Below are 23,951 nucleotides of genomic sequence, written 5' to 3'. Positions count from 1 at the left end.
TCCTTATTTCAACACCTCTAAACCATTGAAAGTACTGAAACTGTTTCATTTGCTGTTCTGTCTTTTAACAAATATAAATTCTTTATTTTTCATCCGTTGTTGTAACATGCAAAATAAAATGATCCAACTCTTTATACAGTTCACTTATGTTCTCTTTCTTTAGCATGAGGATACACAGCAAGAAAAAAAAGCAACAATAATAAATACAGTCTCTCAGAGTAATCATTTTGTATCAGTTTAGGAACTTTGGAGATAGGGTAGCATTATTTGGCACAACAAGGAGAACATGAGAACAATTTAAATAAACAAGACAAAATATACTCAAAACTATTTGTAGGTCATGTTCCTCATGTTGTCCCCGGTTCAGTCAGTGCCAAAGTACCTCTGGCCAAAATGTGTCGGAGCCACCGGGTGGACCTCCGTGGTCAAGATGGTGATATCAGGGAACTCCTGGATTATAGATTTGGCTCCTAAGAAAAAAAAAAGTAAAATGTATTGCATTAATACATGTCAAACCTGAGAAACTAACAGCAAAGGTCAAACTTATACTTTTTTGGGCCAGAGTAGCTTTTATTTTAGAGTGAGTGTTGAAAGGGGGAGACAGAGGGGAGGACAAGCATACATGCATTTACCATTTATTTGTAGCCAGAGGACTAATCCTGACTTTTATGATTTCCTCAAATGCTGCACAGCTTTGCCAAATGTATTTGAATTGTTATTAAAATGCTGTAAATGTCATAACGAACAAAGAGAATTGCCCAAAAACATTTTACCCTGAGCCACAGCTAGCCGTATGGTTCACACAACAAGTCTCTTATAAAACAAAAGAAAGTTGCCTATTTTTCAGCAGCTCCTAAACATTGAATAAGACTCCCAAAAACACATTTGCAGTAAGTCTGAAAACATATTCGACTAGGGAATCATATCTATTTGAGTATAAAAATAAATAATTCTAAAGGTCATTGCGCCAATTCCTTACATTACCCTCTCAGCATATTAACAGTAGGATTGGCTAATATGTTATGTTAACATGGGCTTCTTTCTTTGTGTGTATATTTTGGCCTTATGTAGAACCAAAGCTCACAAGGGTTAAACATAACAAAATGTCCTGAAAACAACACATATCCACATTAAATGCCATTATAATCAGGCAACTAGTCATTGGGGAGAACTACTGCTAGTCCTATTTGTGGTCTAATTTAAAAAAGATCTGCTGCTCTGCTCACTCATACGGCTGTGTCAGATCAGCAGTGCCACCAAACTGCATTGTGGTTACCAGCAGTATAATGATGCAGCGGGAGAGAAGGATGGAGGAAAAACTGTGTGTGATCTGGTGGGTAAACAAAAGTAAATTGGTGGTAAGCTGCAGTTGGAGTGAACTGGCAGTGGTGGCATACCGTGAGGTGTGGAGAAAAGGCTGAGGAGGATAATATGTCTGGGCTGGACTCCGTGCTCGATCAGCACTCTCACCGCCTCGATCACAGTGTTGCCGGTGCCTGCAGACACAGAAAATGTAGGGTTTAACAGCGGCGGATATTCAAATGTTTACAATGTCATTTTAGTTTCAGAAACAATGTGTAAATTGAAGCTAACACAATGTAATGTTATTGCTATTTGTGTGTGCACTTGTTATTTTATAACCACCAGCAGGGGAGAGGTTTTGTCCTGTATTTTGAAATTGACAAATATAAAAATAACTTGGTATTAAATACAAAAGACTCTCTTAAATTGAAACATGCTCGATCGATCAACTGTACATTGTATCTGTATCATAATGCCACATGATAACATAAAAAGAAGGACATGAGCAAAACTAGGGGGCTTCTCCCAAGTACAGCACTTGTACATACAATGAATAAACACAATTAAAAACGTCAAAAATATACAGTAAACAATGTTTGATTGTGTATGGGTTAGAATCTGGCTGTTGGCAAGTAACTGCTGCATTATGTTAGCATCTCCTCTGTAGGTACTGAGTCTGAGCACTATGTAGCATTTCATTCCTGACCCTGTTATCTGCATCAGTGTAACCATATGTTCTGAGATAATAAAACATACATTCAACCTGGATTAGTGGCCATTATTTTAGCATAAAAATGCTGCTTTCTGACATTGGGAAACCAGGGCTATTAAGATCCTATTTTTGTTGGCTCTCATTATGCTATTCAGCAGCTTGGTGGCTATCTCCCGGGCAGTGTATAATTTCCCCCGTAAGAGCTATAATTATCAGAACAGTGTGAATGGGCTGGTATGATGTGGAAATGCAGAGACTTGCCGGTGAAGGTCAACTCAAGGGAGATTTCTCAAAATGAATAAATACATGAAACCGTTTTTACATTTGCACAAAAATGGACATCTCTTGACATTTATGTGCTGCTGAGGGCGGTTAACTGGAATCATCATCAGTGAGATTAACTGCACTCAGCCCTGTGTTACTTACTAAGGATAGGGTACATGAGCAGCACTTTTCTTCTGTACACATCAGGGGGGAACTTGGCATAGAAGACCTTGGCTTTCTGTGTCTCCTCATCACTCTGGATGAGGATCTTGCCAATGCGGATGGAGCGGCAGCAGTCCCGGAGACCCTGCTCCATGGCCTCACCTATGGGGAGACACACAATGCATCTTGCTCAGAGGATGTTGTTCATTTTGATGAATTTATTGATTTAGAGCCAGTGGTCCAGCATTAATTTCACAATATGTGATGTGTGTATAACCCAAGTCCAACTCAATTTTGAGTCGGACTTCATAATACTGTATGAAATCACAATACTTACAGTAGTCCAGATTTCCCTCCGTTCATCTCGGCTCTGCAAGTGCGATTGCCAAGTAGGCAAAATGAACAACACTGATGAAAATCAAAAATGTGTCTAAATTGTGTATGTCTCACAAACTACACTGTGTGTGCTTATGTCTCTACAAAAAAGCAAAGTAAAATGAATGGACGATGTAAAAAAATACATTAAAATGCACTTTTAAAATATTATTTACATCAATGCGTGCTGCCTATAAAGAACAAAAAAGCAAATTAGCCGTAAGTTCCTATTTTTCTAGAATGCTGTTAAAAAAAAATAGGACATCCTGTATTCTGATACGTAATTAAGTATGAATATTGACGTGTCAAGATGCCAGCGCTGTGTAGACTAGATAGAAAACAATAGGTGGATGTGTTTCGATCTGCGTCATACACTGCAGCTAATGTGTGTTGCTTGAAAGATTTAACAAAAATAATTGTCCAACCCTTATATTTTATATATTCCTGCCCTAGAATTACTTTCATAAAAGGATAATATAGGTTTGGCTTTTGACAGTCTCATTAAATCTGAGAGAGAGAGGAAGTGAGTCGGTGACAGTGATTCCTTCAGAGAACCTGTTCTGCAAAGTACAGCATGGACCTGTAATATTATTCTATTGTATTAAAATGATCAATCAGTTTCATGTTGAGAAAATAACTTATACAAATCAAATGATCCTGAGCACACACTTCCCATGACCGGATGAATACGTGCAGGGCTGGATATACAGCAAGTTGGCACAAATCACATATGCATGGAAGACATGATAAATGCACCTACAAAGGAGGGGCTGTAATTTTGGTGGGTGTGACACGACAGGTGTAACTTACCACTCCTCATTATGCTGACTCCACAGTTGCCTCTTTCAAACTTGACACCTTCATACTTGTACCCTGAGGGGGAAAATGAAGTGGGAACATTCACAAATGTAGCCGAGCTGAATAAGCCTGGTAGTCACACAGGCTAGAGGTAAAACACAGGAAGTGAGCCCACTTATTTTTTTAATTGTTATAATTGGATAGCTTTTACATGGATTAATAGAAGTGTCGGAGCTCAGATTCTGGATCTGAACCTAGACGTTAACTTTGTTATGAGAGAAAGAGACCCTCACCTGTTGGCGTGGTCACAGTGCACTCCGAGTAGGGGAGCTGATTCAAACCCTCTTCAACTACTAGTCTGATCTGTTATTTGAAGAAGAAAAAGCTCAGAGCTTGCAGCTTATACACATTACATATGGTGTATTAAGTCCCAAGCTTACCAGTCGATCAGCACAAAACACAAAGTCTCCTCTGCTGGTTGTCCTGAAAATGAAAATGTAAATACTTAGTTACAAACTAAGTACTCAATGTAGTTTTTGACTATAAATGCACCAAACCTACTGTATCCCTCCTCTTATGATACATACATGTATGCATTTGTACTGTGTACTGATCCTATCTCACTGAGCTCGTCCAAAATGAATACTTAACCTCACTGTGTGGAAGTTATTGGGATCATTTTTCCCACCCTGTCTTGAGGTTTATTCATAATATAATACATTAACAAGAACATCCATAACATTCACCTGTTTGCAACTTACAAATTAATTATTACTTGTATATAGACTCTTATGGCACTACTTCTATTCTATTTTATTGTATATACCTGCACTATTTTTTTCAGTTTTCAGCCTGTGACCTAAGATTTTCATCGACATAACAATGTAGTTATGTACGAAATATAACAATAAAAGCCTTGAACCTTGATTTATCTATTTTTTTTCCAACAATCATCCTATCATATTTAGTGTTGATGTGTTAATGGAAGTTTGATTCAGCTGCGGTTTTTATGACTTATATGTGCATGCTACAAATATTGATCCCTTTTTAAACGTAATGTGTATCGTTATTATTGTGTGTGAGTTTATTTTGCAACTTCTGTCACTTATATTTTTCAAATCCAATTTCCAATCTTATTTTAACTATGTCATGTCCATTATTTGTATTTCCCTTTGTTGTAAAGCACTTCAGGGCTGCATTTAAATTAGGAAAAATGGCAATTCAAAAAAGTGTAGCATAATAACTATTTTGATTTTTACCACAACAGATCTGCTGTGGTCTGTACTTTGGTTAAGATAGGAGTAGGGACTCACTTGTCTCTGATTATGGTCTGTAACTCCCGGATCTGGTCATTGAGAGGGAGCAGTTTGAGCTGAGGTCCCACAGTTTCCTGGCTGCTGTCAGTCTGTATGCTGCCATCAGAGGCTTCAGAGGTGGGTAGCACACTACTGCTGCTGCTGCTGCTGTTGTTTGCAAATCGCACTTGCTTCATTGGGTGCTCCTGACCACTGTTGACATTGTTCAGCTGTTGATTGTGGCAAGGCATCCTGAGTGCGAGATCAAGGGGTTTCCTTTCCCAAAATGTGATAAAGTTAAATACCGATTCTTGACCGAGTGACCCAGTTTAACCGCTGTGTGCGTGACAAAGAAGACAACGTGTTCTTCCTTTAGCTTAAGCTGCTGTTTTTAAGTAAAACTATCCGAGTCACGCAGCTACCGCGTAGACTGACCTTTAGCAGCACATTCACCAACCTTTTAGATACTCAATCCCGTCGTGTCAATATTAAAGTAGCGGCAGATAAGTCCTCAAAATGTAACGTAGAGTGGACTAAAGCTGCTTGTCCGCTAGCACACAGGGTTGGTGGAAACCGGATATGACGTATCCGGCGTGTTGACTAACCGCCTTCCTCCTTCAGCAGCAACATGGCGCCGATGTTGGTAACACTGAAATGCGGCTTTTACTTTCAAAGACAGCAATTAGCGCTTCTCCTTCGACAGACAAGCTCATATCACATTTGGAATAAAAGTCACAGGGAAACGGTGTTGGAACCTAAACGCCAAAGCACATATCTGGTGAGTAAAGGGGGGTCAGGTGGCTGGAGAGGACACTGTGTTTTTGGTTGACAGTCACTACGCAAGGGCAGCGATGCAAAGTGTTTCTAACTTAGTTTAAAGGAAGTTAAAATAGATAATTTAGACAGTTTATTTACAAGAAATGTCGATGTCATTTACGATTGTATCGTCAACAAGATGCTAACAGCTAGCTAGCTGGCTAACTTACTTGTTACTATCTGTGTTAACATTAGCTTTAGTGAATGGTTAACGTTACAGTAAGGTCTGCACTTTGTTCCTTACATTTAACCCAATACCAATAAGTTAACAGTGTATCATAACTCCTACTATCTGCTTAAACATATAGACGTTTATCAAGCTAATGAGGCTGTCAGTGGACTCTGTCACGTGTTATAAGAGTCAGTACATGTTAGAGATAAGACTGTCTTTTTGTAGCTGATGTGATAACTGTGTCATCACATGTTAACAGTCTGTTATTGATTGTATCAGAACTTTAGTTTTCAGCACTTGCTGTGTGTAGAACTTGCTCAAACTGATGCAATATACCACCCCAGCCATATTTACTACCTGTAAGGTTTTAATGTTTAGTCTTTCTTGAAACTCAAAATGGTAATCTTTATAGTGTTTTAAAATGAGGTAGTTTTAGCAAGGCTGTTGAATTGTGTTGCATCGTTTCACTAGGTGTTTTCATCCATTTGTATATAGTGTCTTTATACTTTACATTGTACACTTATATTTAATTATTTTTTGTATTTCTTGCACACTCAATGTTAATAATATCCTTTGTATTGTTGTTATCTGTAAGTTGGCCCTTCATAGTGTATATCTCTTGAAATATAGTCTTCAGATATATATCTTTCACTGTCAATATGTATATATTTTACTTTTTAGTTCTGGTTTATTTTCTATTTTCAGATGTTTCTGTTTGTTTATTTTCTTCTCTTTTTAATTTTGACATTATGTGCAATGCCTTGTTTACATGCTGCTGTGACAAAAACATTTACCAAATTGGGATAAATAAAGTAATTATTATATTATCTTAATTTACACATTGCATGAGTTCTAGCTTGGTGCACTTAATAATCGGACGAGTGAGAGTATTTTATCTAGATAATATAGGTTTCCTTAGAAGTTATCACGCTACACAGCTGGAGCGTTGTAGTTTACAAAAAGTAAACTAATTTACAATTAATGTGTGAAATTGATATAAGTTAATAAATATGTAGAATGACCACATAACAAATTATGCTTTTCTGGGATAGGTTGTGTGTTTTTACTTATAATAGTATGAAATATCGTCATAAATGAGAGGATTGATGTGGTGTCCCTCCAGGAGATCCATTCATCATCTTATATTGGTTATTTTCTTTCGACCAATAAAGATATGTCTTTGTATGAATAAAGGTCTAACACAGGTTGAGTGTATGTTCAGTAAGCCAATTTTAAACCACCCACTTTAAATCTTGCCAGTGGCGGAGCTGGGGGGTGGCTGGGAGTGGCCACGGCCACCCCCAGCTGAATCCTGGCCACCCTATTGGCCACCCCAAACACCCTCACCACGGGAGCCCAAACAATTTTAGAACATTAAGAAGAAAATGTTTAGTAACCTTTCATCATTCATCAAGAATTAACATTAATAGGACGTTATTGATAATGTACTCACTAAACTTACAATTCATTTAAATTATTTTCTTCCAAAAGTTAATTTTCCAAGCCTCTGTACACCCCCTTCTATTGTAATGTTCTATGTAATTTAGACCCTCCAGAAAAACGCGGGCTAAAATCCTTGATTATGCAGACTAAAATCCTTGATTATGCGGGCTAAAATCCTTGATTATGTGATTAAACATGCGGGGTTTGTATGTGATTTTATGCGGTGAAATTGCGGGAAGATGCGGAAAGTTGCGAAAAAGGATAGATTTCTTTCAAAATATTAGCTGTCTTATTTATTCTCTCGTTAAACCCCTTTACTATTCAATTAAACACATTCAATGTTTATTTATTTTAAAAGCAATTGGGCTATTTTAATCACACTGTCTCTCTCACACACACACACACACACACACACACACACACACACACACACACACACACACACACACACACACACACACACACACACACACACACACACACACACACACACACACACACACGCCTCATTCTGTTTTCATTTACTCGTTCGTTATCTGACCAGCTTCAATCTTGTAGGCTACTCACTTTGTTTCTTGTAGCCCTCGAAAGGGTTTTGGAGGTTGATGCCTCGGTGAACGTGAGTTGTTTGGCTTTCTTGTCCGCAGCAGCAGAAAGCATTTTCGAATGTTTGAATGAATCAAAGTGGGTCGTCGTCAATTTTCTCTAAGACTTATGCTCCAACACACAGTTACACGGGGTGCAGAATAGTTTCGCCCCACTTTCGTGAAAGACATCGGGGTACTGCTTTGCCCGGTCTTAAGCAGAAATGTTCGTCGGTAAATGAGATGGATCAGATTTTTTCATCTTGGTGTTTTCTCTCTCGTGTGAGTTCCACACATTCACTCTATGGTGTTGTTTACCTTCTGTGATGCGCGAGCTGATGACGTCGCGTCATCATCATCATCACCACTTCACGTCAAGACGAGTTAACTTTTTTTTCTCTCAACTTTGTGTGGAAAAATGCGGGGATTATGCGGCCTTTTGATAAATATGCGGCCTTTTAAAAATCTGCGCCATATTGCTGATTATGCGGTAAATTCTGCGATCGCAGAATCGCGTTTTTCTGGAGGGTCTAGTAATGGTTTGGTCCTGTCTCCAAACGCGGTGCAGCACCACCAGCACTTTCTAGCAGAGAGTGAGAGCATGTGAGCAAGGATGCTAGTACTTAACTGTGAACCATGTCTCAACGACTCACAAAGTCAGGCTTTCAAAAAGAAAAGAAAGGAGCGAAAGACAAGAGAGAGGGACTAAAGGGCGACAGTATGTCACCCAGTTTTTCAAAGAAAAGGTGGGTGTGGTCTATGAGTGGTGGAAATGTGTCCATGCGTAGTCCATTGTAAATAATAATTGTTATGTTTTTTTTTTAGTAAGCTGACATTAAGTACTGTTAATATCTATACAGGTTTTTAATTTCACTCCTCTTTTAGCTGACATTTAGTAAATGCAGTTACATTTTTAGCAGCTATTCATACTAAATCAGTTGTCCCTCCCCCTGGTGCCAGGACCAACAGATCCATCTCTAGACTTAGCAGCCATGTCCCCCCATAAGTGTTATATTTTCACAGCTCAGTATCAGTAAATACTGTACTGTAGATGCAAGCCTGTACAGGTAGAGTTATTTAAAGCATAAATGAGTGGGTTGGGTTCTGGAGGTGTGGTTACAGCAATTGTGCTTGGTTGGCGTGACCTGGGCCTGGTGGTGGGGCCCAATGTAATATATTTCCATGGGGCCCAAAATCCCTGGCGTTTATGGCCAGAGGGCAGGACCTATAACACATTTACTACCCAATAGCATTGTGAGGCTGAACAAAAGGACCTTTTGACTATGTAAATGTAGTCTTTTAAAAAGAATCATAATCTCGATTTTTGTGGTCAATAATTGATATCACGATTATTAAAAACGATTATCCATTTACTTTGAAAGCATCCATTTTTTGGAGAAAAAGAATGTTGAACAGTATGTTTTTAAAAGTTGATTACCCTGAACTTTAATTATAATTCAATTGAAAAACCAATAAAAAAAAGAAAGTAATAATAATAATAAAAAAATAATCGTTTTATTTCGATTACGTTGTTTTCATAATCGTTGCAAGCCACAATCGTAATTGCGGTTAAAATACGATTGATTGAGCAGCTCTAGTTTAAATTGAGTTACACAGGCTCAAAAACTATTTCTGAACATCACATCTTTATCATCTTTGACAGAAGGGCAAAGGCAACGATTAGTGAATTGAATGTGTTTTTTTGTTGTTTAAACGTTTTGTTTTATAACATCTTTTTGTTGCATTTGTTCTGGTGTTCCTTATTGTGTTTCAGAGAATTTAAACCCCCTTACAAATGTATCAGCAGAAATTGGAAACATTAGTCAAATAAGACTCATGTGTTTCTCATATGTTTCAGCTGAGTTCCACCCCCTACCTACGGACAGCAACATGGAGTACAAACAGGGGGGAGAACAGTCGTCAGATTTTGGAGGCAGTAAAAGTAAGTGTGCGTTTGATTAATTGCTGTGAACCATGTTTTTTATCCAAATCAAAAGTAGACTAACAACAACGCATGTTTCCACAGCATTTGCAGATAACCGACAAAAGATCATGTTGGCATGGAAGTGCAGGAGGAAAGCTAAATGCAGATCCCAAAAATGTGGTGAGTACATTACCTTCTTTGAGCATTCAAACTTTTGCGTTGCTGTTCTTAAGGACCAATGTTGTGTTTGCACATCAAACAAAAACACAAGTGAATTTAAAACAATACACATTTATAACAACTGTAATAAAGGTAGACTAAGAGGCTTTTATTATACATTAACTGGTCTCCACATGTGGTACTGGGACCTCAGTTGTGACTTCAACTGCTAATGTTAATCCTCTCTTTGCAATGTCACCTACTGCTTCATTGTATTTGATTAAAGGCAGGTGTTGGGCACAATGTCTCTGTAATTTGCTTGGAGGCTTTGCCATACAGCAGTGTGGTAACATGGTGCCACCATATTGAGTGGATTAGAGGAATTACTGCATATTTTTTGGCCTGTGTAGAGTCCCAGTGGCAGGTGTGTGGTTGAGCGTGTGTAAACAGCCATGTTGGCACCAGTGGGCTCTCAAAACTCAGCTGGAATGACAGCCCAGGTGTCTCCTGGGACTTGTAGTGTCAGGCTGGACCCCCAGGTCCACCTGGAGACACTGCTGTTGTTGCTGCTCCTAAAACTCCCAAGAGACACCCATTGACATTTGATGTTCCATGTGTCTGCCCAGAGAGCCATCTTGAGGTTATTATGATTGTCATGCTGAAAATCAAATGCAAGTTAGTTGCCAATATTGGGGATCAGTGTTGGGTAGAAAACTATTACTAAAATACAATTGCTATCTCCCAGGACATACTGTAAGGGTAATTCAGGTATTCTGATCTAAGTGTTTTTTTTTGTCCACAGCTGAAGGAAGTGAATTCAGCCAAGATCCTGTCTGCAATGATGTCTTATGTGTGGCCAAAGAATAGACCGGACCTGCGGGCCCGTGTTGCCATCTCTCTCTGCCTGCTCGCTGGAGCCAAGGTAAGTTAACAGGCAGTTTCATGAGTATTAAAGGGGGATGATTTCTATCCTACTTATTATTTATCATATAAAGCTGATTTGATCTATTTGATCGGCGATGAGCAATGTTGTTATGAATCCCTTACAACTAATGATATTTCTATGTAAACGCCTCTTAACATTAGGGAAGAGGCTCAAGTTCTTTTTTACATTAAGTCACACTGAATCTTACTTCTTCCTTCAGCTTTGTTTATGTCTCACACCATAACGTAAAGCCTATAGACTGAAGCAATATGGTTTTACAAGATATACTTTATCACAAGCTTTTCACAGGTCAGACTTCAATGTTCTCCTCTCTTTCTTAAAATACAGCAAACACATAAAAGTAAGACTCATTTAATTGAATATACTTTGGATTACATTGGTTAGGCCTTACAACAAAGCAGGCTGCTGCAAATGTCATAATTCAGAGGGTACATTACTTCACTCTCTATAGCCATATGGAACAGGTCTACATTTGTAAAGGACATAACTAGTAAGGGCTGTGAATTCTCTCGCCAAGGTATATGTGCTGGGTGATCCATTATCTTTGACGAAATGATCCAAAATGCCATATGGTTGATAGACAGACGTTATTGAGGTGTTGGGAAAAGCCAGTAGCTTTCTCCTGTCAGGAGCGGTTGGTAGAAACTGAAAAAGGGGCCTTATATGAAAAATATTTCTGTAAAAAGACTATAGAAAGATTATATCTTGAAAAGGAAAAAACATCATATATATATACCCATAAATCATGCTGTATTCAATATATTTATGTTTACCTTTAATACCAAGTGTCTTTGTTTCACTATTTATATTTTTCTTATTTTTTCTTTATATCTAAAACTATTATAAGCATTATTAATTTATATTATATTAGTTATTGTTTTTCAATACTGTGCTGAATGTTTAAATTAGAAAAATGGCAAAAACTTTCATCAAGTCATAAAGAAAGTAGATACTTAATTAATGTTTGAAGTACATGTTTGATTAAGACTATTTAAATAATAAAAGAACTAAGGCAAGAAAAAAACTGCAAATACCGTACAGTGTACAAAAACGTGTGAGTTTTAACAACATGTTTATTTATTGACTTTTCATTCCTGTATAATAATTTTGCACAAAGATGCCACTGTTTGTCAGAGCACTTCATCCTTCTGGGTTTCATGAAGAACAGCTCCAACATCTGTGTGTATGGGAACGCCTCTGGTGCTGGTCCATTAACTGCCAGTGTTTCCCACAGATCTGAAATATACTTGGGGGGGGGGGGTGGTGGTAGCGGGGGGGGAAGAGACGGTTGAGGTGACGTGCAACAACATTAACCTTTCTCTTGGTCGCTTGTTAGCAGACCCTTCACGCGATTGCAGAGCGAACAGGTACAGGCAGGGCCCATAATGATAGCCCTATTGTTTAAATCTAATACCCACACATAAACATGGAAATGGGTTACTATTTAAAAAAATAAATGTATTTATAAATGTATTTAGGAACCTATCCATGTGATTTTAAGTGGGGGTCGACCTCAAATCCTCTAGGGGGGTCCGGGGGCATGTTCCCCCGGTAAGATTTTTTTTTAATGTTGGAATTAAATGCATCAATCTTGTGCATTTTGAAGGGAAAATAAAGAGACTAGATCTATGGAAACACCTATATTAAACAGAACTGTATACATTTCAATAATCATAAAATCATGGCCATAACCAATAACATACCATTTCCAATATGAAAAAAACACTGAAACTTGTTTATTAATTTATTTTCGGTTAATTTATAGTTGTGTCTGTGCTCCTGAATCAGCCTCTCCGGTGTCTCTCCTCACATCTCTCATCACATTACATTACATTTCATTGAGCTGACGCTTTTATCCAAAGCGACTTATAATGACCAATTACAGGGACATTCTCCCTGAAGTAAGTGCCTTATTCAAGGGCACACTAGTGTTGGTGTTGCTGGCGGGATTAGAACTCACAGCCTTCCGATCTTCAGCCCACTTCACTATCCATTAGACCAGCGGTTTTCAAAGTGTGAGGCCCGCCTCCCCTGGGGGGCGCCAGAGAGCTTCAGGGGAGGCGCAGCGTGAGAAAAAAATAATGAGAAACAGTGAAATCTAGCTAGGTAACTTAAGCTAACTTTATTCGAGCTGCGACATGGATCGATTTTTTGTGAAGTTACCTAAAGTGAAAGAGGAGACAGCGTCTGGCAGAAAATGTCAGCTTTCTTATGAAATAAAAGTTGTGGCTCATCGGACATTTATGAGAGAAAATCTCTAATGTCCGAGTGAATGCAGCACAAGACACGAGCCGCCTAGTAACCCCTCCCCCGGCGTGAGCAAGGAAATGTGACTGGTGGCGATTTCATTTGAACGGGACGGCGCATTCGGACCCCAAGTACACGGAAGGAATGACGTATTTGCGGTCTGCAATGACAGAGAAGAGACTGTCAGTTTGGCTGCACTCAGCATTGAATCAAAACGCACTAAAGCTTTAGATCTTAATCAGTTTGTGAGGCGTTTTGCTGAACAAGATGGTAATCGCCGCATTCAGCTGTTATAGGCATGCCAACTTGATGCTCTGCTCACGGATGACTCGATGAGCATAAACAACTGTTAAGATTGACCTTACGTGTGTAAATATATTTTTTTCTTTTTGGGGGTTTGCCTGGTTTTAAGTCCTGAGAAAGTAAAATAAGACAGTGTGTAAAACTACACTGCCCAGCCAAAAAAAAGTAACCACTTTGATTTAACTAGGCCAGTACAAATAAAATTGCCTTGCCTAGGTAAGGACATTCCACTGGATAATAATACCCCCTGCATTATAGCAACAGTATAACAATAATAATAATAATAATAATAATAATAATAGCAATAATAATTGGGAGGGGGGACGCGGCTGTTCTTATGTTCTCTGAGGGGAGGCTCACCTTCCCACACTTTGAAAACCCCTGCATTAGACCAATCACTACCCTCTCAAATGGAAATATGTGTTTACATAAATGGTGACCACACCGTTTGAGACCCACTGAGAACTTAGACTAAGTTAACTATCTAGACACTCAGAGAGTCCTTTACCTCACCTGAGCTTAGGTTATCCCGAGCTTGAATGACACACAGAGACCAATCAAGGGCTTTGATTTATGATCTGTATGATAGTGGCCATGTCGGCAGGCCACATCATGTGGACAGCCAGTCAGACTGTGTCAGGCAGGCCACTTAACAGGCCAGAAGGAGGCGAGATCAGAGCAAGGAAGCGAGGGATCATTGTCCACAAGTTAATCAATCGCAGATGGCGTCGTGTTCAAGGACGAATACAAAAAAAAACTAAATGGGTCGCGAAATATACTTTGGCGGCCGTTAATATACTTGGGCGGCCGTTAATATACCTGGGCGGCCCGTCCAAGTATAGCAGGGGTGGGGAACCTCCGGCCTCCGGGCCGTATACGGCCCGCGAGACCATTTGGAACGGCCCTCGAGGTAATTTATAAACACACGCAAAAAAGAAAACAATTCAAGAAATCTAGACCGCAAAATAATTAAACAAGCGAGTGCCTGTTTTTCCTGGCCAAGGTCAGGGTCCTTGAACGCAACACGAGCCTAACGTGTCATCACGTGGTATATGTCTCGTCTGACAGGGGTGTAATTCTGACGGAGAGCACCAGAACGCGGCTCCGGGCCAGGACTTCACAAATTGCAATACCCATAAGGAGCTGTACACATGCCGCAGTTTATGCGTGGCTGTGTCTTTAGTTGAAAGCCCAGTGTCGATCTGTTCATCTGTCATACTGATCATACGGTCAATAACTTTGTTGTTATTAGCATCTGGTTAGCTAGCTATGCTAACGGATATAAGAAGCTTTTTCTCCAACCAGTGAGGTAAAGGCACATCTTTATATGATCATTATAGTTATAGAAAAATAAGAGAATAAAGTAAACAGCTATACAATACTAATATGACAGTAAAAAAAAGTTGTTATTAATAAACAACAATACAGTTTGAAAGGGAATTGATTTGTAAAATATCCATAAAGAAAAAAATCTGCTTACAGTTCTGTTTCATATGGGTGTTGAGAGATGTATCCATAGATCTCTTCATGTTGCTCTCAAAGTGCACGAGATTGATGCTTTTAACTTCAACATTTAAAAATTCTTCCTGGTGGTGCATGCCCCCCAACCCCACTAGATGAGGTTAGACCCCCCCCCCCCCCCCAAATCATGTCCACATGGATAGAATGAAAGAAAGGTGAAATTAATGGGCTGTGATTTTAGTTTTTTAAGCAAACGTTGAGTTCAATAATTTGTACGGCCCTCGAAGGATGTTGTAAAAATTGAAATGGCCCTTGAGAGGAAAAAGGTTCCCCACCCCTGAAGTATAGTCTATGTGTCGGAAACCCTGGTACCTCAGATCATGATCAGATCACAGATATAAAAGGATTTAGAAAAAATAAGAGAGCAAAGACAATCAGACATTTCAAAAATAGACTGAAGCAGGCCTTCCTTTTCATAGTGGAACGGTACATTGCAATGAAAGACAGAAGGGACAATTTCAAGGTGGTTGCTGACGCCAGTTAAAAGTCAATTATTGAGTGTAAGAGCTCCATCTTTTAAGCTCTTGAAGCACATTCTTTTCTTGAAGTTTCATCAAGAAAATAATGCCTGCATTTAACAAAGAAGTCTTTATCGGCATAACACATTTCTCCATCACTGAGTCGTTCTAAGAGAAGGCTGCAGCATCACTCTAGCTCAGGCAAACATCATGTCTGGATTTATTATTCGTCTGTCGTTGTAGTTTGTAGCTGCTCGACACAGGATTGATAGGAAAATAATTTTCATGTCAAGACCTACAGTATTCATTGTTGAGGAAAAATAACCCTTAAGGGGGAAAAGTAAACAACGACAAAAGACACTCACATTTTTTCTCCAGTTTATACAATGTTTCCAACATTTATCTTATCATTGAAAAATGATAGTAGATGGTACATTTGAGGTTTAACAAGTCAACTCAGAAATACACTCTGTTATCTGGTCTTCCAGCATTTGCATTAAAGTTTACTTCTATTTGCAGCACCTTTATCCTATTTCTAAGCATGACCTTTGAAACACTCAAATGCCCAAATGACTATCGGTATCATATCTCATGTCAATAAATGTCAACGGACAATTTATTCAGGTAGGGGAGGATTTGTGATCACGGCTCATAAAATGCATATTGTATTATTCTAGGAAACTCTATAAAAGACTAGCCAATGTTTCTCTTAAGAAAAACCAGAAGGCTCGCACATATCATTTGTTCGTTGTGATTTCTGGTTTCTTAACTGCTGTACTCGTTGCTGAGTCCTTAAGGATGAACCATCGCCCTTTATCATGGCTTCACAAACTGTTTACGTCAGCTTGTTTTTCTTAAAAAGGTCAATCACTTGAAAATTGCATTTAAAAGATGTTGCCGTCAAAGTGTAAAGGCCCGGACACACCAATCTGATAACAAAGAACTGACACAGACAGACCCCGACTGTTGTGTCGCCTCGCATCTCTGCGTTTTGGCCATGTGTCGCACTGGAACAAAGACTTCAGCCGACGGCCAAGAAGCACGTACGAACTGCGCATGCGTGAGTGGCAATAACTCTCTTTACCAGCAGGCGGCGGTAGTGTGTATTCGTCATTCAATAGAGGCAACAACCGGAAGACCGACTGGATAGAAGAACAGACTTGATATACATATACATACATATACAGTGGGGAAAAAAAGTATTTAGTCAGCCACCAATTGTGCAAGTTCTCCCACTTAAAAAGATGAGAGAGGCCTGTAATTTTCATCCTAGTTATACCTCAACTGTGAGACAAAGTGAGAAAAACAAATCCAGAAAATCACATTGTCTGATTTTTAAAGAATTTATTTGAAAATTATGGTGGAAAATAAGTATTTGGTCAATAACAAAAGTTCATCTCAATACTTGGTTATATACCCTTTGTTGGCAATGACAGAGGTCAAACGTTTTCTGTAAGTCTTCACAAGGTTTTCGCACACTGTTGCTGGTGTTTTGGCCCATTCCTCCATGCAGATCTCCTCTAGAGCAGTGATGTTTTGGGGCTGTCGCTGGGCAACACGGACTTTCAACTCCCTCCAAAGATTTTCTATGGGGTTGAGATCTGGAGACTAGCTAGGCCACTCCAGGACCTTGAAATGCTTCTTACGAAGCCACTCCTTCGTTGCCCGGGCGGTGAGTTTGGGATCATTGTCATGTTGAAAGACCCAGCCACGTTTCATCTTCCATGCCCTTGCTGATGGAAGGAGGTTGTCACTCAAAATCTCACGATACATGGCCCCATTCATTCTTTCCTTTACACGGATCAGTCGTCCTGGTCCCTTTGCAGAAAAACAGCCCCAAAGCATGATGTTTCCACCCCCATGTTTCACAGTAGGTATGGTGTTCTTTGGATGCAACTCAGCATTCTCCTCCAAACACGTCTAGTTGAGTTTTTACCAAAAAGTTATATTTTGGTTTCATCTGACCATATGACATTCTCCCAATCCTCTTCTGGATCATCTAAATGCTCTCTAGCAAACTTCAGACGGGCCTGGACATGTACTGGCTTAAGCAGGGGGACACGTCTGGCACTGCAGGATTTGAGTCCCTGGCGGCGTAGTGTGTTACTGATGGTAGCCTTTGTTACTTTGGTCCCAGCTCTCTGCAGGTCATTGACTAGGTCCCCCCGACGTGTGGTTCTGGGATTTTTGCTCACCGTTCTTGTGATCATTTTGACCCCACGGGGTGAGATCTTGTGTGGAGCCCCAGATCGAGGGAGATTATCAGTGGTCTTGTATGTCTTCCATTTTCTAATAATTGCTCTCACAGTTGATTTCTTCACACCAAGCTGCTTACCTATTGCAGATTCAGTCTTCCCATCCTGGTGCAGGTCTGCAATTTTGTTTCTGGTGTCCTTTGACAGCTCTTTGGTCTTGGCCATAGTGGAGTTTGGAGTGTGACTGTTTGAGGTTGTGGACAGGTGTCTTTTATACTGATAACGAGTTCAAACAGGTGCCATTAATACAGTTAACAAGTGGAGGACAGAGGAGGCTCTTAAAGAAGAAGTTACAGGTCTGTGAGAGCTAGAAATCTTGTTTGTTTGTAGGTGACCAAATACTTATTTCACAACATAATTTGCAAATAAATTCTTTAAAGATCAGACAATGTGATTTTCTGGATTTCTTTTTCTCATTTTGTCTCTCATAGTTGAGGTATACCTAGGATGAAAATTACAGGCCTCTCTCATCTTTTTAAGTGGGAGAACTTGCACAATTGGTGGCTGACTAAATACTTTTTTGCCCCACTGTACGTGATTATAAACAAACAAAAAATAGCGTGTGCGTTCAATATTCACTCTACAACGAGAAGCTCATGGGGCTTTCTCAAACCTTTGTCGAGAGCTGGAGTTAAATGAAATCTCAGATTTGCCTTCTTAATAGTTTGTTTGGGTCCCTCACTTCCGTTTCGCTTCTCATGCACTGATTCGCTAGCTTAACAGCCAATCAGTGATTTATTTAGCCGACTGCGTTTGGCCGTTTTCGGCCGAAAAGGCGTCGGCCCGGCTGAAAAGACCTGATGGTGTGGGACACACCAATCTGAGTAGGGCGTGTCGACGCTCATCGTCGGCCTGACGCCCACCGACGCTGATAATCGGCCTGGTGTGTCCGTGCCACAAGTCAATGTGTAATACCATTTCAATACAGACTGATGGCAAAACACAGCAAAGCATTGGTCTAACAGGTTGTTGCACAGTGTACAGAACCCATTTATTACTATATACAGTATGCTTTTAAAATAACTTTAAAATAATTAATTGCACGCACTGCAGCAATCAGTGCACAATGTATTTCCTCTTTCTTTGTTGATGGTCTCTAATTTACACCCTGGAAAACAATCACACATTCACAGCTACCTAAATAAGCATGTACTGCTGCCTCTCAGCATGTCTAATAAGTGTGTGTGCTAAGGGGGCAGAGAACACACACGTGCATTCCAATCTTCTCCTCCTATTTCCCTGCTTGGCTGGAGTTAGCCTCGATTTCTGCCGTTTGTCTGTTTGAACTGAAACCCCCAGCAGTGTGGAGACAATTTTTAAATCAACTGAATAATTATGTGGTTACAGTGCAGCACACCTCTGCACTCCGCAGTATCAGTGACATTTTCATTTCAAATTCTGTTATATAGTAGCTCTTGTTTTTGTTGGCCTCAAATGAAGCCCTCTCTGTCTGTGTGCCCGTGTGTCATACTGAAAGCTTAGGCTAATTCTTCCGTAACCTGAAGCTTTTCTCCACTACTTGACACTATATATTTAATATGAGATGACATATCGCTAGGTACAGATCGACCTGCAGTTAATTTAATCTCCTGTTGGTCGTTAATAGTTTAAAAGCTCACGGCACTCCGTATCATATATTAGTGCTGAAATTGAGGACATGTTTTGGCCCCATGATAATAGGCCCGGGCTATTTCTGTGGCATGTTCTGTTGTCTTGGTAGCAAAGATATTGTTTTTCCTTGAGGGGGTCAAAGGACTTATATGTCTGATACCCATATAACCCATTATAAGTGTATAAAGGGAGACCTTGGGGATGTAGCTTTTGCAGTAACGGTGCTTTGTTAGGTGTCCTTTTACAGCCGCAGGGTCGACATAGGTTAGTTTTTGACACTATATTTATAGTTTTTATACTTCTTTATATGTTTTTATGTAATTGCTATAATGGCAAAATTATAACATGCAGAATAGGGGTAAAGGAACAAAAAAAGCCTTCCCTTGTGAAGAGGTTGATGGATTCAAAAGAAATAGGTTTGAAATGGAGATACTCTGCTGTGAGCTGCTGTGTTCTCTGGCTGTCCTAATGTGCAGCGGACCGCCTTCGCCTGAGTCACACAGCTGTCCCTGTGCTTTTAATTAGCCATAATAACCATTTCAATTCCATTAGCAGGAAGCGCCAGCTACCTCATCAGCACCAGCACAGCATGCTACACACCCTGCATACAGCCATTCATATACATTCGTGAATGCACCTGGATGGATTTACTGCCTAGCAATAGTGGAAATCCGTCTTTCTAGCCACGCCGGGTGCACAGAATGGCTGCAAACAATGATAATGTTCAATATTAATAATGTGCCAATTCTTTTCTCTAGAGATGAATCTATCAATTCATCTATAAAATGTCAGATAATAGGGTAAAATGTCTATCGCGGATTCTCAAAGTGCAAGGCGATGTTTTTTGTTATTGTCTTGTAATGTCAGTCTAAAACTCAAAGATATTCAGTTTAATATCAATAGATATAAAACAATAAAAGCAGAGAATTTCCAAATGGGAGATTTTCAGCTTTTCTTTCATGAAAAATTACTTAAATTACTATTTGATTTTCAAAATAGTTTTCAAAATCTTATCTTATACATACAAACAATGAATAGACCGCTGCAGCATTATCAGTTTCTGTTGTTTTTTATTTAAAGGTATATGGGTATAAAGCTATCCTTTAAAAAAAAAACTAAAAAAACATTATTCTATAAACTACTGACAACATTTATCTTTGTTGGAATTCAACAGTCCTTGGAATGGAATGGCTGCCATACATGTAGAGTTTGAGATTTAAGAAAACATTTGAGTGTTCTCTTAATTTTATCCAGAGCTGTACATGCATACAGAGGTTGTACAGAGGACTAGAGATAGAAAAATATAGAGCATATGTCTGTGTAATGGGCTATTTGAAACTACTTCCCCTCTCTTTAGTCTCCTCCTCTCTGAATGTTCCCTCCCTCCCTCTCTGCTTCCCCAGATGACCAATGTGACCGTGCCCTTCATGTTTAAGTATGCAGTGGACGAGCTTAACCAGATGTCGGGACACGCGCTGAACCTGAATGACGCGCCAAGCACTGTGGCTACCATGGCAACGGCCATGCTGATTGGCTGTGAGTCCCAGGCTTGTATTTCACTGGCAGGTGCCGCACTCATCAGAAGGGACTGTGGGACTGCCTATTATCTGCAGGCTGACCTTTCCCAAAACATTCATATCAATGCCGATCCGCAGCCCCCGCCTCTCCCTCAGATTATTTACATTATGTGCTTCGTTCAGCGCCTGAGTTCACTTCTGTCATCCACGCGGCCCTCTTGTGAGCGCTGAATGATATCTGCGTGCTCCCAAGGCAAACAGAGCTCAATGCATTCCTAAAGCAGTGGGGTTGAAATTGCTAATGTCCTTTTTTAAAGTGGTTGGATATGTTTTCGTGTTTTACAAGGCTGTTTCTTTTACTTCATCCCTTCAGAGCACTACTCTTTTTTTCATCTCTCTGTCCACTAGGCACCTCTGAATACAAGACGGGTCAGGGGTGAAATGTGTCTTGGAGTATTAGTTTTCTCTGAGCTCCTGATGCATACAAAAAACAAAAACAAACAAATATTGTGAACCTAACACCCACTGAAAGTCACTCTGGCCTTGAGTGAGATCAGCTTGGATGCAATGTACACTCCGCCCTGTAGCCACTTATTTTAATGAGCCCACTTAGGTGTCGCACACTAATGCTGCCTGTCGAATAATTGGAGCACATGAACAGGACTCCAGAAAGGATGAATTAAGATGACGAGGAAGAATGAAGGGGATGCTCTTAAAGAAATTATTTTTTGTTCCCCCTTTGCAACACTCAGGTCCCGGCACTTGGAGCCTACTGCGACGGTTGTAATTCGACTGAAAAGGTTGCACAGTGGTCATCCTGCCTTGTCAGATGGGGACACGTTCATTAGATGAGCATTCCTATTTAACGCCACATTACGGCCCCATGAAGAACGGCAGACAGGGCGATTATTACCCTGACTTTGGTCTTACCAGACACGTCGTGTGTTCACACAAGTCGGTGCGATCGCCACAGGAAGGCCTCGTGCCGTTCAAACACAGACCATTAATTTGGGACAGTCATGCTAGCCATCTGCTTGTGTAACAGTTTGTAAGAAGTGTAAGGGATTAGAATAAGTGACTTTCTTGGAATTAGATTGGTGTTTTTATTGGACTGAAATGCTAACATGACGGCTCTGGTTTTTGCTGTACCTCAGGTAGCTTCGTAAATTAATCCAAAAATAGGCAACACTGAAAAAACTTGCTTACATCCACGCTCATCATACAGATCCGCCAGACACAAGTCTAGACAGTGTTGAGCCTGTTCATGGACTCAACTCAGAGTCACATCTTTCTGTGACACTCTTATTAAAACCTCCACCCCCTCTTCTAGTATTACACACACACACACACACACACACACACACACACACACACACACACACACACACACACACACACACACACACACACACACACACACACACACACACACACACTTGTGTACACTCACATCCTCCCCCCTCCCCTCAGTGTGCTGGCCTGCCACGGTAGTGAGGCTTCAGACAGCATCCTGCTCTGTAATTACAGAGGCTGCTGCTGTAGCCCTGCAGTGCTTTACAGACCTGCCCTGCCACCTCATACAAGCTTTCCCTTTAGAGCATTTGACAAGCCTTTACCCTCGCTAGCCTCAACTGTCTCAATACTGTATTACATCTTACAAGACAGGAAAGTCTGGGGTCATATTCTTGTTTTGCTGCCTCCTATCACTTTAGAGCTACATAGCAGTCCTTGGTGCTTTTCACAGCAGGTGTGCTAAACTCTCCGTCTCCTCCACTATCCCAGATGGCGCATCACGGGCTGGTGCAGCCTTCTTCAACGAGTTGAGGAACACTGTGTTCGGCAAGGTGGCCCAAAACTCCATCCGGCGCATCGCCAAAAATGTCTTCCTCCACCTGCACAATCTGGACCTGGGCTTCCATCTCAGCCGCCAGACAGGAGCGCTGTCCAAGGCCATCGACCGCGGCACACGGGGCATCTCATTTGTCCTCAGTGCCATCGTCTTCAATCTAGGACCAACAGTCTTTGAGATGTTCCTCGTCAGCGGCATTTTGGTGAGTCTCACGGTGACATCTACACACACAGATACCAATAACTGTTATTATAAGCTTCATCTTTATTGCCTCAGCCAAGAAGGTGAACATTTGGCCTCTGTTTGTCCGTCAGCAGGATTACAGAAAAAAAAGGTTTCCCCAACAAGGTTTGTTGTGTGGCATTCATGTGGTGTCGGAATATTCAGAAAAATGTATGCTCAACTTCACCTGAACAACCTTCAAATTGGAACAACATCTAAGAAATGTATATCAAAGTGTTGTTTGAATGCTCTAAGCAATACAACCCAACACCTCTTCTCTGTAGCCTGCATGTTGTTTCACTGGCGGCGCCAGGATTTTTTTGCTGCAGTAGCTTAGCAGTTGCTATATGACAGCACGGCGTTGCTAGTTAATTTTCTAAATAAATAGACAAACAATACCAGTGGGCCAAGCACGAGCCTCTTCATATTGTAGCGTTCACCACTATTCAAGATCACAGATCACGAGCCTTCAATTTCGAAAACGTTCTCTTTATTTTCTGGTATTGACGGCCACAGCCACGCCTTACAGAACCAATATATCGTATAACACTCATTATGACTTTTCCCCACACTCGAAGACAACTCCTATCGTCTCGTACTCCCCACACACACACACACACACACACACACACACACACACACACACACACACACACACACACACACACACACACACACACACACACACACACACACACACACACACACACACACACACACCGGAAATGCACACACACACACACCTGGATGGGGCGGTCTCTCCCTAACTCCCACCAACAACATTGCCTAAATAACTTTACAAATGTACTAAACTGTGATCTGATAACTGACATAACTATTAACTTGGACACGCTACAATATTATCGTTCATATTTACATTAAAACATTCCTTTGACACTTATAACATTACTTTGCAAGGTAAGCACAACCAAAATAAGTTTGTAAAAGCAGAATTTGAACACTGTTTCTGTGCTCCTACAATATTTTTGTATAATACCATTACATCCTGAGCGTAC

The 23,951-nt window shown here is 40.3% G+C and overlaps 2 protein-coding genes across 2 annotated transcripts in view; one reads left to right on the top strand and one right to left on the bottom strand.

The window, feature by feature from the left end:
• Positions 1-43: 43 nt before the first annotated feature.
• Positions 44-5,159, bottom strand: uprt (uracil phosphoribosyltransferase (FUR1) homolog; the record flags this gene model as incomplete). Its single annotated transcript, XM_079673103.1, has 7 exons — positions 44-470; positions 1,398-1,496; positions 2,441-2,602; positions 3,626-3,688; positions 3,907-3,976; positions 4,054-4,096; positions 4,927-5,159. 7 exons carry the CDS (start codon positions 5,157-5,159, stop codon positions 364-366), a joined length of 777 nt encoding a protein of 258 aa, XP_079529229.1. The 3' UTR covers positions 44-363.
• A 373-nt stretch (positions 5,160-5,532) lies between these two features.
• The window catches only part of abcb7 (ATP-binding cassette, sub-family B (MDR/TAP), member 7), a 36,626-nt gene continuing 18,207 nt past the window's right edge, over positions 5,533-23,951 (top strand). The window contains exons 1-6 of the mRNA XM_079673101.1: positions 5,533-5,686; positions 9,782-9,865; positions 9,950-10,027; positions 10,809-10,928; positions 20,751-20,883; positions 22,647-22,915. Of these exons, the coding sequence (XP_079529227.1) occupies positions 5,537-5,686; positions 9,782-9,865; positions 9,950-10,027; positions 10,809-10,928; positions 20,751-20,883; positions 22,647-22,915 (834 nt within the window). The 5' untranslated portion in view covers positions 5,533-5,536. The remainder of the gene's footprint in view (positions 5,687-9,781; positions 9,866-9,949; positions 10,028-10,808; positions 10,929-20,750; positions 20,884-22,646; positions 22,916-23,951) is intronic.

The sequence above is a fragment of the Notothenia rossii genome (assembly GCF_949606895.1).
Source record: "Notothenia rossii genome assembly, chromosome: 3".
Classification (NCBI taxonomy): domain Eukaryota; kingdom Metazoa; phylum Chordata; class Actinopteri; order Perciformes; family Nototheniidae; genus Notothenia; species Notothenia rossii.
This window is presented reverse-complemented; position numbering and strand designations above follow the sequence as displayed.